Consider the following 19,839-nt stretch of genomic DNA (forward strand, 5'->3'; position numbering starts at 1 on the left):
AATAAGCAATTAACTTAATTTCATCACCCAATAAATAACCAACTTCATCAAAATACCAGGCAGGAGCCAACTTCGTTGAATGACACCCAATCAGAAGGCGTCAAAGGAGTGTGTGTTGGTGCGGTTTGTGTTTGTGCAACATCATACTGAATGTGTGTGTGTCATGTTGTACACGTATGCGTTCAGATGACGTTCAGTGTGTGTGCGTGTGATTTACATGGAAATAACCCAGGCCGTGCTCTGAAAGTTTCTCTCCCCAAGAGATGAGATCCGTTTCATTCTTCCCCCGTTCATCCCATGATCATCTCACAGCTGGACTTTTGTCTCCCTCCATCGCCTCCTCTCTTTCTGCCTTTTCTTTTCGTTCGCTCGCCCGGCGTCTCTCTCACATGCTAATCTGGGCCAAGCGATTGGCTGGTTTGGAGGAAGTGGAGAGAAAAATGAAACGACAAAAGGTTGGATATATACATGATGGTGAACTGGGTATAAATGACAAAGACCTGACATGTTTCTGTGTGTATTTACATTTGCTGAGCTGCCATCCGCTGATAACTTCATGTAAAACCTCTGAGGTGAGTTGGACAAACATAAGCAGATAAGACATTAATTCACTGAGATGGAAAATTCAGACGAAAACAAAAGGAAAAGAGAAGAAAGATGTTGTGGGAGGAATAAAACAAGAGCAAGATCAGTGGTGGAAGAAGAAGCAGCACCACACTGTGAAAATACTAGAAAGTCGAGTGCAGTAAAAAGTACATCTGCCTCAGGACACGAGGAGCAGTAGACGTGTAAAACTGCATAAAACTCAAATACTCCTGTAAAGTTCAAGTACCTCAAATTTACAGTATTTCAGTAAATGTACTTAGTTACATTCCAGCACTGAGGAATAAGGCAAGAGATGCAGGAGAATAAGGACAGATGGAAGGAATGATGGAGGAATATAAAGTGATTAAAGGAAGGACTGAGGCCTTGCAGAGGAGGAGAGAGGAACATTAAACAGTCAGGAATAGAAATAAAGGAAAGACGGATGAAATAAAAGGAGAAAAGATGGAAAAGATCCAGCTGAAAACTGTTGGACATAACACACACACGGACTCAGGTATATTCCCCCTGTGTCAGGGGAACATTGAGAGTGTGAGGAAATAACAAGAGAGCGAGTCATTTAATTTCACTTCATGGAGAGAGACAGTGTGTGTGTGTGTGTGTGTGTGCAGGTATGTGTGTGTGTGTGCAGGTGTGTTTCAGTCTCATCAGTGGGTTCCAGCAGACCACAGCTCGCCGACATGGGCCGATAATCAAGTCCCCACACTTTTTACATGGAGAGAGGGAGGGAGAGCGACTCAGGGGTGACGGACGAGTGCAGCTCATCTGAGGTGGCAGAAGATAATGAAGCTCGGCCGACTCGGTGTTTGCAGCGCAGGCCAACAGGTAGAGCCCACACTCTGAGAGCAGCAGGGTTACCTGCAGGCAGAAACACTGGAAACCAAACCCAGCAGCCGCTGACATGTGGAAACCCCGAGCAGGTACAGTTACACCAGGATCTAAGGGTGTAACGGAACGAGGACCATGCAGCCTCCTTGGGTTCTGCATAGTCAAAAAATAAATAAATAAAATAAAAAGTGAATAACAAAATTAAACAACTCTGACATGTTTCTGGGTATTAGACTCCGTCAGTGAAGTGTTTTCATCAGGCGCAGCGAAAAAACACAGCTGGACGTGTCACCAACTGCTGTTTTTAAAAAACAGACTCGTTTAAAATGATAGAAAATATATTTGATTTGTACTTTTTAGTTTGGTCCATGTCTCATCCTCTAACATGTGACTTCACTTCTGGGAGCTGTCACGTCGGCCATCTTTGTTTACAGTCGCAGGTGTAAAACAGGAGATAGAACAAGTCCAGATCCACAGATCCAGACACCAGAGGAGGACTAGACGGAGGTGTCGGGCTGCACAAACAAGAGTCAGACACAACACGGACGTTTGAGGAGCAGCAGGCAGGAGGATCAATGGTCAGGTGGTGACGTCAGGACTGAAGGTGGAGGCGGATAAATCAGGAGTGACGCAGGTAAAGTTAGTTTGTGCTAAGTTTCATTAGAGCTGCAGCTGAACTACATCAGAGTCACTGACTCATTATTAAAAGCTTTTTTTACTCTTGTGTAGAATTTTCATTCGGTGGAAGTGAGAATTAGAATTTTTCAGGTTTTCAAATCTAATTGTGTCCTGGCTGTATTTTAAAACAATTGAGGAGATGTTATTTATTTAATTTAACTTGTTTTTATCATTTTAAATAAAAAAAAAATAAATGTAGGTTTTCAGGGATTAAAGTCAAAGAGTCCTCCATAGATTGATGATGATCCAGACTGATGCAGCAGAACCAGAACCAGAGGTGCCGACTTTTTTATTCCACCTGTCTTCACAGTTCATTGTAAAAATCTTGTGCCTACATTACCCACAATGCAACTCAGCTCCGTACAGTTTGGCTGCGTTGTGTTAGTAGCAGCTCATGGAGCCTCCAGTGTCTTATGGGCTGATCCTCCTTCAGGGCTGCTGTTTCCATCAGACCTGCTGTTTGATCCACATCTGTCAGGGACATGTATCCGGCTCCGGTATGATTTTACACATATACATTATTACTGCGTCTTCCTGTCCTAGTCCTCTGTGTCCCCCTTTTTCCTCGGTGCAGCTGCAGACCCTCACTGGTTTCTGTGCACCTGTATTTGTCAGAGTGTGGCGGGTCTCAGTGGGGCTCCGGAGCGTGTCGCTGTGTGACAGATAGACTGACAGATCCATCTATGTGAGAATGTAGAATAATACAACCTGTATGGACGGAGTCATCACACATGCTCCGTAGGAAGCAGGGACAATGTGACGGCAGGAATGTAGATAAGGAGGTTACGTGTGAGGACCAATTTATTTTTCTTGGCAGGGTCGGAAGGCCTCTGAGACGTGTTTCACATGTCCACGTTACAGCAGAAGTCTCAATAATGAAATCCTCTGAAAGTGTATTTAGATAGGAGACGCTCAGATCCAATAAGGTGACACGTAGGATGATCTGTAGGCTGTTTGGATTGTGGTCAACCCCATCAGTGCCTTTTCTTCTCCACACCATGTTTAGTTCTCTTACTGCTTGTGAAAAACAAGCCCTGAGCACAGAGCAGGCCTTGTTTTTCTGCAGCCTGGCAGTCAGGGAGTGTTTTTAATCAGACAGTGATTTTATCAATGCTCATATGGGGTAAAGGCTCATGGGAGGAGTGAAAGTGTTTAAAGAGCTGTGTCCATGTTACGCTGTCCAAGTCAGATTTAGTGCAGATTTTAGTTCATTCAAGCCAGACAGCAACACAACCTTAAAGCTGCATAAACTAAGATGTTCCCCCCAGTCTGGTCCCTGCAGGTGCCCAGATCCAGGTCCTGGTGTCTCTCAGCTATACTACCCCCCCAGGACTCTCTGCTACCTACAGCCCTTCTGTTGTTAGTCCAGCTTCTCTACCCTGTGTTGGCAAAGTCCGCTCCGTCAATGAGCCCCCCCCTGCCACCTGGCCAAGGTCAGAAGAAGCCAGTAGTGGTTTCCAACAGCAGCCATGGAGGAGTCTCTGCAGCTCAAAGTGGGAACCAGTGGCTGCCAGAGCCAAGAGGCGGCGTTCTTTAGCCCAGAGAGAGTGGGACAAAGAAAGACCAACAACCAGGGTTAACATGGCTTTGGCTTTTTCACATGGAGAGCGTTCAAAACAGCCAAAGGACTCACACTGGATCCACATGGGGCCTTCTTCCTTCTGGATGTGTTAGCATCTAAAGCTAACCTGCTGGTTTGGTAGCATTAGCCACCTAGCATGGTCCTGACTGGAAAAAAGTCCTACCTTCAACATGTTACTGCAGTAAAAGTCCAAAAGTACCATCATCCAAATGTACTTGAAGTATCCAAAGTAAAAGTACTCATTGTGCAGAATGGCCCATTTCACATGAATGGATCTGATATTATTGATTCTAATTATTGATAAATTATTGTGTTGATGTTGCAGCTGGTTTGTGATGCTTCACTAATAAAGATGAACTTTACACACATGTGATGTTGCATTGATGCATTTCTGCAGAGACAAACCTGCAGCTTGTTGGTGAATGTTCCTTTGTGCTGTCTGAAGGCCTCTGTCTGTTTGGACCGTGGTATGTTTTGTGTTTGAGCTCTGAAAAATCCTCTTCACACACACACACACATTCACACTCAGTGTCTAACAGTGACACATCCAACCCCATCGCCTTCGAAAACAGCTTCACATAATTATCCTGCCGCAGCAAAAGTCTGTTTTTCTTTCCTTGCAGGAAATTGCTGTGTATCGCTGAAAATCCATTGAAAGCTTCAAACAAAGAGGAGAAAAAGCAACTGTGGCTGCAGCCTGGATTCCTTCACACACACACTCACAGATACACACACGTTGTCCATTGTCTTCTCCTCCATTATCAAAGCCAACAGTGTGTGTTTTTTTTTTCTCCTGTGTGTGTTTTGTGGTGGCGGTGGAGTCGGCACCCAGTGGGAGAGCCCGCCTGCCTGCAGGGGGACAGATGGGTGTAATTATGTTATTTTTACCTCCTCTAGGAGCTGGCTGCCAGCTCGGGGAAATTAGCATCACACCTGTGTGTAATTGGCTAAATTAGCTTGTCGAGCGGCAGAGCTGAGACAGAGGTGGACGGTAAGGTGTGTGTGTGGGAGGCAGGTAAAATCAGAGAGGAGTTGTTTAGTGTGTGTCGGAGAAGAGGCTGTCGGGGGAGCGAGCTGTCACACCTGGAATGGAAAATGTCACCCAGCAGCTCCACACACAAACACACACTCTGACACACAGTCACACAACAGAAAGACACGTTAAAGGACAAACTGGAGGAAAAAGACACAAAACAAACAGCACACATAGACAGACAAACAAAAACAGAGGAAGACATAAACACACAAACAGTGAACAGAGGCACGGAAAGCTGGATACATGCATTTAAACACACAGCTTTCTCCTACAAACCTATTTAATTGGTGCAGAAAAAGATGTCATGTCTGTTTAGGTCAAGAAGCGCTCGCTGTAATGTAGTCTGCACACATCATCCTGCCACATCTGCTGTAAACATCTGGACAGTTTGCCCTCGTTCTTTTGGAATAAAGGGGAGAGATCAACAAACTCAAGCTTCTCTGTTTTGCTGTTACCTTGAGCCGGGGGTGAAAAAGCTACAGACAGTCGCTGGTTCGACTGGGACCAGGCGGCAGCCCCAGATGTTTCCCACGGCTGTATGTATCTCTTTACCTGATTTCTGCTTCTGTGTTAGAGAATCAGAACGTGTTCAGGGCTAAAACCACCTTGATTGTTGTATTAGCAGAAACATTTCTGCAGTTTGTCTGAGGGTAGAAGCCACTGACCCTATGTTGTGTGAACCCAGAACCTGGTTCAGTTTATTTGAGTTAGCTGATGCATGGAATATTTTTTATTTCCTTATTAGTTTTTATTGGCTCAGTGTCAGTTTAAGGAAGAAAATTCAATTCAGAAAATAAAGTGGAACGAGAGGTTGTATTCCCAGGGCTGACAGTTTCCTCCATGTTCACATCACGTTCTGAGACCAACATGCAGAACACAATCCACAGTCCTGATGGGATTTCACTGAGCTGTATCATAGATCAAATTACTGGCTTTGAATTGTCTGATTTCATGGACTCTGCCATCTAATGGACCATCTTGACCTTTGACAGGAGGGAACAGCCTCTGGAACAGCATCCCTGATCTGTTGGCGCCACCTTCTGTCCATGTGTTGTAACGGCAGCAGTTTTAAAAAAAATGCTGCAGAGTTTAAGTTGTGGAAGGAGTTCAGCTCATGTTGTTACTAGATTAACATTAGCAGCATGTTAACAGTTTTATTACCACGTCAATACTTTGCATCATTTTAAAACCTGTTTGTCACCGATGCTTCATCTGGTTATGCTGTTTTTCTGTTGCAGTGGAAAGTCTGTGATTCTCTGATATTATTACTCAATGATTTGGGAGCTGTATAGTTATCAATCAGACGATGACAAGATGTTTCATTCGTTTTTATTTATATTGTCACAAAATCCCCTTGTGATAATATACAACAGGAAACACAAGGCTTTTCAGGTCCTAGTTCAGGTTCAGGACCAGACAAGATACCAGATCAACAGACTTACTTTGGTTTTGCTTTATTTGATCATAAATTAAAAACATAACATTAGGTTACAAGACAAAAGTAGTACAGAATAAATGACCAATAGAAGAAAAGAAAAATAATAATCTGTCAACAACAAACACGTAAACAAATAAATAGAAGTTTTTATTTTGGACTCTGCAATAATAAATTATCTAATAAAAAGATAAATATTCACAAAGCCAGATTTCTAGAGTTTTCTCAGGTAGGTTGCATCACTAAAAGATCTGCGTTGAAAAACATGTTTATTTAGAGAGAAAACTTCAGATTATTTCCGTGTATGTTCATAGTCTTATCCAAATTAATTAATTTATTGTAATTATTCTATTTCACATCAAAATAAATGTCTTTATTCATCTTCCAGCACAGTAGGAGGCGGAAGCGATTCCGTCAATGTTTGCCAACTTCCGTTTAGGCAAACTAACAAAGAAGAAAAGGCGGAAGGAGCCGCTCGCAGGTTGTCGCTAATTCGCTAGTAGCTTAAGAAATTTGTCAAAAAGTTAAAATGAACAAAGTGAATAAGTCACAGGATTTTGACTCGTATGAGATCGAGGAACCGAGCGACGAAGAGAGAGCAGCCAGCAGGTAGGCAGCAAATTAAACAGCTTTGAATCGTGAGCCGAAGCTAACGCGATGCTAACGCGTGGCTAGTTAGCTAAATGCTAACATGTAAACAAAACAAGCGGAGCTGATTATGACGAAAAGTACTTTTTAATTACTGTGTTTAAACTGTTTACGTCTTCTTATTGCGCTGAACTCTTCCGGTAATACTGTGAAACTGTTTTCATGTCATTTAGTTCTGAGAAAAGCTCCAAACTACATGTGGACGGAGAGAAAATGAAATTCTTGTAAACACGTATGAAATGAAAAATGTGTTTTGACATAAGATGATTAATGATAAACTAGAGATCAGCTGTTCCTTTGAGTCGGTGCTGAGATCTGACACTAATAAACGTTTATGTTTATTATTATTGTTTATGTGTATATATAGGCCATGCTAATTAGCATTAAACTAAACGATGACAAACAGGACAGTACAACACTCAAAAGGAACATATGTTCAACACAAACAGTGGCAGGAAGTAAAATGAAAGGACAGACACCATGATGACACATCTGATCGTTTCATTTCACTTTGCCATTATCTCATGATCCATTTTGGTTTCTGTGGGTGAAGATTTCCACATGTTGAGCCTGAAAAGACACTTTGTTCTTCTTGAATCTGAAGCATTGTATGTTACTTGACTTGAGGTGAAGCAGCTGAATGTGAGTTTGTCTCTCCCTGGCTCTCAGTTCGGAGGACGAGCTGGATGTGCTGCTGAACGGGACACCGGATCAGAAGAAGAAGCTGATCAGAGAGTATCTGACAGGGGAGAGTGAGTCGTCCAGTGGGGATGAGTTTGAGAAGGAGATGGAGGCAGAGCTCAGCTCCACCATCAGGAACATTGAGGAAAACTGGGGACCATCAATATCAGGTAGCACTCACCTGCAGTGTTTTGTCCATTTTTGGATCCTTATTAATGAATTATCAATTTTTGTCAAAGCTAATTGGTACAGAAGTGATTTTTTTGCTTCATACCCTTATTGCATAGTGATATTGGAAAAAAATAAGATTAAATGATCAAGAGTTGTAAATGTCCTCGACCAGATTTGATGATCCATAATTAAGCCTGAGCAGAACATGTACTTTGGAGGCTTCATTATCATGGTAACTGAAGCTGAGTTGTCTTTGTCAGGCTGGTTCACCACATTTATCTAGTGAACCCATTAGTCCAGTAAATGCATGTTTCTATGTTTATTCTCCAGGACAAACCTCAGGTGAAGGTGGAGGTGGTGGTGAAGGCGGTGGCCTTCCTGGCCTTCATAACCCTCAGATGTACGATAAGGTCTATTTTGATTCAGACTCAGAGGAGGAGGATACACCAAGTAAGAGAGCAACATGAATAAAACTAGTTTTTAGGTGTCCCTTTGTTGTCATGTACGAGATGTGTTATTACTTTTAATATGTCACTTCTTTAAGTTTAATTTACTGTGTTTTCTCTGCAGGCAGCTCTGCTGCCCGAAGGCGGAGACAGCGCATTATACCAACCAATGACGAGCTGCTATACGACCCCGATGAGGACGATAGGGACCAGGCCTGGGTGGACGCCAGGAGGAGAGCGTAAGACACTCTAAGGAAGACAATACGATTAAGAATTAGATTATCCAGACAAAGAATGACACATTATAAACTTTTTACACTCGTTTCCTGTGCAGGTATAGCAGCAGAAAACGACCAGCGGGAGCATCTCAGTCACGGTCTCGTCACCCTCAGGGTTTACCCAACAGTGACGCTGTTCTGAACTGTCCTGCCTGCATGACAACACTCTGCCTCGACTGTCAGAGGTGAGGTTGGTTGGTGACTCTAAATTGTCTCTCTGTCTCTCTCTCTGTCTCTCTCTCTGGCTCTCTGTGTGAGCCCTGTGATTGGCTACTGATCTGTCTAGGGTGGACTTACCAACACATTGAGGACTTTACTTTTTCAGTGGGAAACTTCATAGTCTAAAAGAAAAAATGAGTTGCAGCTGTGATGAACATTAGTCGCAGCATCCCAGGTTTTGTCAACCACATTCAGATTTCTTATTTTGTGTCCACTCAGGCATGAAAAGTACCGGACACAGTATCGAGCCATGTTTGTGATGAACTGCACGGTGAAAAGAGATGAGGTGTTGCGCTACAAAACCCAACAGGAAAAGAAGCGGAGGAACAGAAAGAGGAGAAGGGGGCAGGAAGCAGAGACACCAGTGGACGAGATTCCTGACCCGACGCCGGCGGGGATGGCCGCTGACGAGGTTTACCACCCGGTGCAGTGCTCTGAGTGCACCACAGAGGTGGCTGTGTTCGATAAAGACGAGGTCTACCACTTCTTCAACATCTTATCCAGCCACTGCTGAGGTAGACTGAGTGAACTCTTAGCAGGATGGTTTTTATTTAGTTTCCCTCCGACTGGTTCTCTCACAACAGTGAACATTGTTGTCAGCTGCTTTAATCAATTGTTTTATATTAACAATAAATCACATGACTGTATTTAAGTCACTTGTAGTGAAAAACAGACAGAATTTTATCACCGGAATCTGCATCTTTCAGTTCACCGATTGATTTTCCAGCTTATAACCATTCTGGTTTCCCTCTCAGTGCCATCATAGCATGGTCTTTGGCTGCAGCAGGAAGCAGCTGTTTTCAGAGCTGCAGCTCTAAAAAGCCACAGTCCACTACCTGCAAACAGCAGACAGACGCAGCGGGAACACTGGGCTGAGACTCAGCCGGTGGACTCAGACACTGGTCCACATGGACCAGCAGGCTGGTCTGCAGCTGCTTGAGCTGGAAAATAAACTGTGTCTGAACAGGTTCACTGTAAATCGGGTTTGTGTCAGTGTTGTGTTTATGGCTTGTTCTGAAACAGCATGTATGAAATGTTTTGAATCCACAATACTGGAAATTTCTTAAACTGGGATTTGACACCAAATATTTTGGTTCCAGTTACTTTTGTTTTTGCAACAGTCGGAAAGTTTTTTTGTATTTGTATTTTTAGAGGCAGTAGTTTTGCTGTTAAGTATTTTTATTTCAGGCATTTTGTAACATTTAAAGCGAAGTTAAAACCAAAGTCACATAGTGAGGTTTTGGTAAAAATGACAGAACAAAGCTCCACGTCCAAAGAGAAGGGAGGCTGCATCCGCTAACAGTCCAGAGATATTATGTTTGAGCTTATTCCGTGTTTAATAAGACAGTCACAGACACAAAAGTCTGTCCGTAACTGTCTGGATGTTTCAGGAGGAGGCAGAAACTTTATAAAGCTGTCCCTGACTCTAACATTACAAGGAAGAATAAAAAGCTCACAACCTCAAGAGAGACAAAGAGGTGTTTCTGTTATTTAACCCATCCTCAGTGATATTAATATTAATGAGGTGGACATAACAACAGAAACACCTGCAGAAACTAGATTTCTCAAAACAAACATGCAGGTGAATGAACAGCTCTGAAACTGAACACCAGCTGAACATTATCACCTTAAAGAGGATTTACTGCAGGACGTTTTGAATTAGCTGTTTCAGCTTGGTGTACCAAATGACAGGGCTCATTCTGTATAGTGGGAGCTGTTACTTTTAATACGTTTAAGAAGATGTTTTCTGTTACTTTTTATTTTTAATGTACGTGTCTTACATGGGTGTTTTTATATTGAATACTACTGCGGGTATGTTTACATGTTTACACGGTTTCACTGTTCTCACACTCAGATCTGCCCTTTATTTAGAAAAAAATTAAGCAAACTTTATTATTAATTTTTATTGAGTCATAAAACAATAAATGGATACGGAAACTGGATGCCGGGGTCAAAAAAACAAAAGAAGCTTAAACGTAAATACATTGTCACTTTATTTTGAAATCAGGATGTTGGAAACTCCCTCGGCCACGTCAGAGGCGCGCACTCGAACCCGGCTTTGTGATTGGCTGAAAATGGGCACCGTATGATCTGACGTCACACGCCAGCAGACGTGCCCCTTCGAAGGAAATTAGCCGAGGAAAGTAAAAATAAGTTCGTGAGGTTGGGACCATGGTTCTGGGGGACTGTTGGAAGCAGCTGTCCTGGTTTTACTACCAGTATCTTCTGGTTACGGCCCTGTACATGCTGGAGCCCTGGGAGAGGACGGTGTTTAGTATCCTTTGTCCGAGAGAGCGGAAGACTGATGCTAACGTTAGCTTAGCTAGCTAACTCTGCTAACAGGCGCAGACATCTAATGTTAATCTTTATACGTTTGATGTCTGATATTATGTTTAATGCCTGATATTAACATTTTTAATGTTTACTGGAATCTGTCCGCAGGTTAAATATGTTCGGTTCTTGTTGTGGACATCGTCTAGAAGACAGTCTAGACTTTAACGTTACGTCAATAAGGTTTCTGTGTTAACTGGAAGACAAATTCTACTTAAATGTAAATAGTGGTTGAGAAAGTTTTATTTATTACTTTTGTTTAATGTAAGTGAAGGGTCGTTAAACTTGTACAGTTGGTGTTTTGTGTGATTGGACGCTGACATATTGAAAATGAACTTGTCGAGTTAAAGAAAGACCATTAGCGGATGAGAGAGTGTGTTAGTATTTGTTGGAGTAGCTACGTCTTTACCTGTGTCTATGAGTGAACATGTATTAAAGAGCTAAAACTGTCAGCGGAGTTCAGGCTGTTGTAGACTTCTGTGGAGGCGTCGGGGCGGCACCGAGGCCAAGCCAGCTGTATAGGAAAGCTTATGATCCACAATCAGGTGATTCACATGTGACAGTACATGTATGTTGCATGTATGTTCTTAATCTCAATAACATGTGATCCGGTTGGAGTCAGGATTGGACGCTGGGAAGCTTTAACCTACAAACTCAGGTTGATCCTGGAGGAAATCGTGAGTTAATAATTAAAGTGTATTGTGTTACTGAAGTTATGGCTTGTTTGACCTGTGATAGTGCAGTAACATGTCAGCGTCACATCTGATGTATCAGCTTCCTGCAGGTGGCTTCATCCCTTCAGGTGTTACTGTGTGGATTAGTCAGTTTCTTATTGTCGTCCTGCTGGATCACATCAAATGTTTTCAGGTACTTCAGCCGCTCCTAGCCACACTGCTAACTGTTATTAAATTAATCTAATAATATAAGTATAGTAATAAGTCAGTAATGATTTACTCAACTTTGTTTATAGGACATGTACAGCAACCATGCAGGTGACTCAATGTGTGGTAATTCCTAACGAAAAGGAAACGGCAGCCGTCCATTGGTCATTGAGAAAAGCAGTGTGTTATTTGAAAACTACCTGGGATAGAAACACTTGATCAAAAGACATAATTTTCTTCTTTTAATTTAAAAAAGAATGTTGGTTATCAGGGCATCATGTGAATTTAAGTTTTTTTCAAGTCCATTTAAAGCTTTAAAAGTAAAGACAGCACTTTTATACTAGGTCCTGTGTCTAACTGGGAGCCAGTAAAGAGATGAAAGTGATGTTATGTGGTGATATTAAGAAGCGTTCAGTTCATGGCTGCAGCCAACACCTAGTTTTAAAGGATTAGTCTGCATAACGTCAGAAAATGGTTTAAAAGAGTGTCACACTGATGTTCAGAACCTAGAGATGTTTCTGTTTTTTGTCCACACCATTTATTTCATTGAGACTAGATTAAAAACAGAAACAGTCCTGAGGAACACTGAATGTTTTACTGCCCCTGTATTGTCACTGACTCTTGATCCATAGAACAAAATGTTAACAGTTTTTAGTGTCACTGACCCTTTAAAGGAGCATCATGTCAGTTTGTATATGAATCAGTTCCTAGGCGGTGTTTGTTGTGGGTTCCTGCTCCTTCCTTAACGTCTCCTTCTCAGACTCCCTGCTGATCTCTGTGGCCGCCATGGCTGTTTACACCGGCTACGTCTTCATGCCGCAGCATATCATGGCTATCCTGCACTACTTTGAGGTAGTCCAATGACAATGATGAATCCCTCCATCCACCCATCTGCCTCTGGCTTCCTGTCCGTCCATCTACAGCACCTTCCTGCCTGTCTCTCCTGGGTTTGAGGTGGGGGGTAGTTTCCAACCACGTCGAGGCAGAACGTCTCTCCTCCTTTCCAAAGTTAGTTCAGTATCAGAGGTCACAGCTGCTGGAGGTCATGCTGGACGATGTTCCTGTTTCTGCCTGACATATTTGAGGTTGTGAACAGGCCTGAGAAGAGGGTGTGCTTGGTGTCATGTCATGTGTTTTTAACTTTCTGAATCAAGCGCACCTTTACAGTTTGAAAAATATATAATTATATGGATGTCTGTGGTGTGCCTGGACTATTTTACTATTATTTTTATTCCATTCACACATGGAACCATTGATGTCTTAGTTTTTTCAGTCACTGGACAGAGTTCTTTGTCCTTTTTAGTAGACTTTATGAGCCAACTGTGATTATTAAAGCAGATCAGATCTCTGAGTGAGGCCTGATTGTTTTGTGAAAGTGGGTGGTAGCTGCTTTAAGGCACAACCTCAGCCATTTTCGCCCTTGTCTTATCATTTTCCAGCACTTTAGATGCTCACTCTGTAATCTCGTATGTACATCTGCACGGCTGCAATATCCCACAGTGTGCAACTCTAGTGCCTGTTGTAACATCATGAATGTCAGGGAGATGGGATGATACATGAACTGTAAAGAAATGTACTGTACGCTGATGAAGTAATTCCCTCTAGAAACAAATGAACTTGAGCCCTTGAACAGGATAAACAACAGAGAATGAGCAATATGTTCTCAACTTAGAGACATGGATCTGTGGTAAACACTGTTAGCAGAGCTTTCAGCCATATGTTTAATGATGCACAGAAGTGACTGTCATTTTGTTAAAGAGGAGGAGAATGTCAGTGCGCTGAAGCATGTTTCCTCCACAGTGTGGATGTTCCAGTTTTCATCAGATCTGCTGTTTGTGTGTTTGTTCCTTCCCATTCATGTCTGTCAGGGACTCCGACACTGTCGAGCTCCTAAACTGCCACCATGCGCAGGTTGAACTGAAATGTGCTACAAGAACATCATTTGTGCACAATTTCCTCCAAAGCTGAGACCAAGGCATTTAAAACACTTGTGTGATTTTAAAACAAGCTGAAACTGCAGAATGACTGGAAGCTCTGTTGGAACAGTTTTTGTGCCAATATATGAACAGGGAAGAACAGCGTCCCTAACCGGAAGTCCATTGGTTGTTTATGATCTGAATCGGTTTGTAGGAAACACAGGCCATAACCCAAACATCCAGCTCGGCTTTAAGATCTTTTCATCGCTGCAGAGGTTCTTACTCCACCATTTAAACTGGGCAGAACCACCAAATCACATTCTTTTTCTGTTGAAAACATGAAGTCCTTTGTAAGGAAACAAACGATTGTCTCTCTGTAGATAATCACCTGTAACATCTGTCGTACATATTGTGAGTAAACATAAAAGTTTAATCTTTCACCCTAGTCATGCTGACGTAGCACTGACCTTCACATCAGTGATGGCAGCAGTTAGCTGCATTTGGATTGTAAACACAGTTGATGTGCCTGCAGGCACTTGAGTGCAGGAATACACAAGACACTGCAGTGTGCTCCAGACTTGACTCTGGAGTGAAACAGTCGTTTTGGGCTGTTAGTGATAGGTTTAGTTTTGGAGGCAGCCTGAGACACTGACATGAACAGACATGTTTCCTTCATGCAGTTGGATGTAAACGTCTCACTGCAGCTCCACAGGAGCTTCTCTCTACTGACTCCTTTTCCTGGACATGGTTTTGGTATGGTTCAGAAAAAGCTAAAGGTGATGTTTATCAGGCCTCTCTGAATGTCCTTACCTTAGCAAGCAGGTATCAGCGTAATGAAACATGATGGTAGCCCGTTTTAAAATGACAGTTGTCCTTTAAATCCTCACTTTCCTTTTTAATCGCACAAAGGCATCGTTAACGGTTTCCTCCATGCACATAAATATTAAAGTTCCATTTTTACATAATGAAATCTTATGATATATATTCCTGGTCCTCCTGGTCTTCCTTGGAATATTGTGATTATTTTCCCAAAACTGTATATTTTCTCAATTGTGTGTGTATATGATCTTGTATGCATATTTGTAAAAACTTTTGTAGTTCGATATGTTGACGGATAGAATGAAATGTTTTTGTGAGCTACTGATGCTAAATACTGTTCTATAACTGAATTATTAAAGGGATATTTCACTAAGCTAAAGTTGTTTACGTGGTGTTGTTTTGCTCTAACCAGTTTAAAGTCATGCATGTGTCCTGGTACCATTTCCAATGTAAGAGTCAACGTTCAACAACTCGAACCCATCCTGCTCGTCCTGTTTAAATGTCTGCAAACCTGCAGTAGTCTTACAGTCTGCAATAATGATTCAATAATTTCCATTATCAGTTAATCGTGTAATGTTTCCTGAATGCTTGTTTTGTTTGTGCAGGAGTCCAAAACCTAAAGATATGTAACGTTGACATTGGATAAAGCAGCAGATTCTCAGTTCAGATAAAATTAGATGACATATTCCTGATTTAGACACTAGAGGGAAGTGTTACTGTGCTTTTCAGCTCTGTACACAGAAACCTGGCACAATGTTTTGGTTATTAATAGAGCAAGTGAAAATCTGTCATCTCATTATTATTCCACCATAAATGCAAACCAGTTCAATAAAATATGTATGAATGGTGTGTGTGTGTGTGTGTGTATGGGGAACTGACTTCCTAATAACTATTTATACAGCAACACAGAAAAAATACAGAATAATTCAGAAAAGGTTTTTTTTTTTTTTTAAGAGGAAACTACTCTGTCCCTTCTGGCTTTGTTAACAGACCTGTTGCTGGTTCTCAAGATGCATTTAAGGTTAAAAGGGATTAACATGATGTGCCTTCATCACTGTCATGTCTACCAACATGTTACATATTGCTAAATTAATCAGTAGTGAAATGTAACTGTCTCAATGCTACTATATTGTAGTCATGTGCAAAAGTTTAAGACCATCCATGAAAATAAGCCATTTTTAATGTCATAGCTGTTTGCATGTTACAGTAAATCTATTCATAAGACACATTCTAAACAGATGAAAGTAGCTCAAAAAATCAATGATTTTAAAGATCTAAATTCATGCACGACTATACATAAAAAATATTTTAAAAAAATTCTAGCATTTATTTTTCATTCGTTTTGCTCTCCTATCTTGCCTTTTCTTTAAAAGAAAGTTCAACTTTTTAAAAAATCTTGTGAATAGAGAGCTTATTGTTTTGTTTGTGTTCCTTAGGACAGTTATTGATAGTTACTGTTATCAGTTTCAACCATATGAAGTGCTTGTAAATATAAGAGAAGGAATTATTTTATTGGCAGTCTTTTCTAATCACTGTTCTTTTATAGACAAAACGATTAATCGATAATGACTGACTGCGTCATGTAGTAGTGGGGGTGAACAACCTACAGTGGCCGCCAGGGGCAGCACCGAGCGCATCGCGTCTGAGCGAAGCCTCAGGCGGAGAGCGAGGAAGAGGTTAGACGCCATGTTGGATTTCACGCAGGTCGTTTGACCCTTGAACACACCTGATGTGGATTCTGTCTCCAGGAATCACCTTGTGTCTCCAAACAGGTTCGCAGTTTATTTTAATATATGACGTTTGTGTAACAGGAAACTTTATTAACAAGCAGAATGGCGCTGATCCGGGCTACTCGCTAACGCCAGCTAGCACGGCGTACAGCTAGCCTAGCGTTAAGCTAGCTAATGCTGTTTTTTTCTCCCTTATCTCCTGTAACAGAGACTTTCTCCTCTTTCCGAGTCGTTAGTATTTCACCATTATTTGTTTATTCTGAACAACATAACGGAAAGTGTGTTTTGTTTCGCCCAGTAAAACGTAGCTAGCATACACGTCTGTTAAAATGCTCCCGTTCCCGCCCCCTGTTCCATAGCGAAATCTGATTGGCTAGTCAGCTCTGCCCAGCGTTTCTATTGGTTAACTCCGCCCAGGTCGTTTCACCTGGAACTTGCTACTTAACACAAAAAATAAATAATTTATTTAATATTGAAAATAATAAATAATAATTAGAAATAAATTAGAAAAAAATACTAATTTTCTAAAAATGTTTTACTTGTATAAAAGCTCAAATTTGCTTTGGACGAATTAATTTCGTACATATTTTTCAAAAGGCTCATAAATTTGATCATCTATTAAAGACTTTACACTAATACAGTCGTAATACAAGAGCATTGATTAAGGAGGCTAGTGAAGCTAAGAGTGGTGTATAAACAACATATCTTTCCTAGTAGCTTTGATGGAAAAAAACAAAAACATTATTAAAATACAGAGCAGATAGAAAATGCAGCAGGGACAGTGTGAAATTTGCATAAGGTGTTGTTAGAGTAACGTAAAGGTTTTTAAAATGCCTCATGAACAAAAACTATATAATATTAGAAAAACCTACAGAAACGTGAGGGGATGTAATGTCAACAAGAAAAACAAATAAAAACCATGAAAAGGCCTTTTTAAGAAATTAATTATACTGAACATGTTAACACAGATAATCCAAACACACACTTATGGTTTACAGAAACCATAAATAAACTAGTCTAAAAATAGTTTAGAAACACAGTGTCAATCTAATCTTTCTGCAGAACAGAACAAATAAGTGCAGCTGTGTGTGTAAATACGAGCGGCCACGTGTGCTCTGTGTGTTTCTGGGCCTCTGTTGGTGTCGGTTCAAACTCCGGTCAGCAGCTTGTTGTGCGTACGTGTGAATAGCTTCATCGTCTGAGTTAACCAGTAACCAGACCTCTGCTTCCTTTCTGATGTGCTGCCAGAGAGACGAGGAAAGAGCCGTTCCTGGGCAGCGTGTGTACGTGTGGTAATTTGAGAAATAATGCCTGCGGTTTAGTGGTAGGTTTTTTGAAGAGTGGCAGTAATACTGCGTGGTTTGACTGAAGTCCCGGATGGCTGACAATCAGTAGATATCAGATTGTGATCATTTTCATGCCCGTAACATCAGCAGTAATTTGTTTCCTCTGCAGAATCAAAAGAAGCTTCTGAAGCAGCGTTTAGTGCATCGGAAGTTCACACATTAAGGGAGTGGACAAAATATCAGAAAGACATGAACATCTGCTGCTTACAACCCGTCCAGTGTGTAAACCCAGGACCTGTGTTTTCCAGCCAGTGGCCCGGTAACTTTCATTATAATTTTGTACAGATCAGCTGGTATTTAGCTGCAAATAACTATAATGTCACTCAACTACTAATTATAAAGAGAGTTTAAAAAAAAAGTTGGGAAAATTCTCGGAAATTGTGCAGATTTGTTTAAAGAAAGTTTCTGCTGCATTTTGGTTTCCCTCTAGTTTTGTTTTTCAAACTGATGAGCCTCAACATGTAAATCTCTATTTTGCACATTTACAGTTTTTACAGCTAAACAGCAGCTGATTTTTAGGAAATTACCAGGAAAGTTTCCAGCTGCCTTTCGTTTACCTTGAGTGGTGACCTGTGGGCTTGTTGCTGTCGTGACAGTGGGAACTTTCAAAGTGATTATAATGAATGTAATTATAGGTGCTGCAGATCAATAAAAACATGGATAACGCTGTACAGATGTCTGTCTGTGCTGGTGTTTGAATGTTGATCCTGCTTCTGATGTGCGATGGCTGCAGTTCTTCAGTCAGTGGAGCGTTACAGATAAACACAATCTTAGCTCTGCTGCTTTTCACACCTGTGCACACCTGTCCAGTTGCTATGGCTGCCAGTTTTACATCTGTTAAAGCTGGAAAAGCTGGAGAATACACCTCCCTGAGTTTGGATATCAAAAAGGGCCTGAGTAGCAGGTTTTCTGTATATTAAAGCCCATTTCACACTAAGACCAGGGCTGCAACTAACATTCATTTACCTTTTTTATTAATCCTCCAATTATGCTGTTTGGTCAGTGCCAGAAAATGTTGCAAAATGCTGATGACAGATTTCTAAAACTCACAGATCAGCTTTACTGCCACAGACATCTGCAAACCAAAAATATTCACATGTGCGAAGCTGAAAGCAGATAATTTTGTCTTCATCAACTCGTTTGGCTCGTGTGGTCTGTGGAGATAATGAGTGTCTGAGGCTTTGTCTTCATTCAAACAATAGAAAGGGTAACAGAGATGCTGTATCTGGGAGGAGACACTGACTTTTTAATGTTAGAATTTTTCAGTGCAGTGAGCAACAGATTTGAACTTTGCTTGCATTGATTTTTAATGGTGGCTGTGGGTCAGCAGGCAGAGCTGCAGGGTTTGGCTGGTTTATAAGAAAACTAATCACCAGTTGTTCTGATAATCAACTAAATCATCATGATAAATTTGATGGTTTCATGTCAGTGGTGAGAGTTTAATGGTTTTTTTGGATCTTGTGTAATAGTACATTGAATATTTTGGGGTTTTAGGCAGCTGTTGGACAAAATAACCTACGTCCAGGCTTGGGTCAGAAATAAGCTGACCGTACCTGCAGCGCCCTTTGACCTTGTGTGTGTTATGAGCTGTGTGTCCGTACCTGCAGCGCCCTTTGACCTTGTGTGTGTTATGAGCTGTGTGTCTGTACCTGCAGCGCCCTTTGACCTTGTGTGTGTTATGAGCTGTGTGTCTGCACAGAAAACAGCCTGATTGATCGGGGCGTGTCACCGTGCTGCTGATTAACGCCGACTCTGTGGCAGAGCTGGCACAGCTTCTCTCACACCATCACTGTTTGATGTGGCAGCAGGAAGTTGGCTCTGTGTGCAGCCTCACGTATACACACATTCCTCCGAAATGAAGCTCTGGGGAATGAGCGGCGGTGGTGACGGGGCATGATGTGACACGTCTGCACCGGTTGGGCCAACATAAAAACTGATCTACTGTTTCCTTATTAAGTATTTTGTTATCTGATAGGGGAGAGGTTTCTTTTCCAGATGTCCTTGAATGCAGCAGGCGGGCTCAGTGAGACTGTGTGACCCGTAACTCGTAATAATTCTGATAACAGAAGTGATCATCACAGGACTACAGCTGATCGTTTGATATTACTGAGTCATTCTTTGATCATTTTGAGATTTGTTGACTGATCATTTAGTTTGGAAAATGCCCAGAGCCCATGGTGATGGCTTCACTTGTTGATCGTGAACCTCGAG

At 41.6% G+C, this 19,839-nt stretch overlaps 2 protein-coding genes across 2 annotated transcripts; both read left to right on the forward strand.

Moving 5' to 3' along the window:
- The first annotated feature begins 6,616 nt into the window (after positions 1 to 6,616).
- eapp (e2f-associated phosphoprotein) lies at positions 6,617 to 9,691 on the forward strand. The gene is made up of 7 exons (XM_026306752.1): positions 6,617 to 6,771; positions 7,480 to 7,661; positions 7,993 to 8,112; positions 8,233 to 8,347; positions 8,443 to 8,571; positions 8,825 to 9,120; positions 9,361 to 9,691. The coding sequence occupies exons 1-6, from the start codon at positions 6,692 to 6,694 to the stop codon at positions 9,117 to 9,119; spliced, it is 921 nt and encodes a 306-aa protein (XP_026162537.1). The 5' UTR covers positions 6,617 to 6,691; the 3' UTR covers position 9,120; positions 9,361 to 9,691.
- A 993-nt stretch (positions 9,692 to 10,684) lies between these two features.
- sptssa (serine palmitoyltransferase, small subunit A) lies at positions 10,685 to 14,931 on the forward strand. Its single transcript, XM_026306763.2, has 2 exons — positions 10,685 to 10,880; positions 12,578 to 14,931. Exons 1-2 carry the CDS (start codon positions 10,778 to 10,780, stop codon positions 12,679 to 12,681), a joined length of 207 nt encoding a protein of 68 aa, XP_026162548.1. The 5' UTR covers positions 10,685 to 10,777; the 3' UTR covers positions 12,682 to 14,931.
- The last annotated feature ends 4,908 nt before the right edge of the window (positions 14,932 to 19,839 follow it).

The sequence above is a fragment of the Mastacembelus armatus genome, chromosome 22 (genome assembly GCF_900324485.2).
Source record: "Mastacembelus armatus chromosome 22, fMasArm1.2, whole genome shotgun sequence".
In the NCBI taxonomy this organism is placed as follows: domain Eukaryota; kingdom Metazoa; phylum Chordata; class Actinopteri; order Synbranchiformes; family Mastacembelidae; genus Mastacembelus; species Mastacembelus armatus.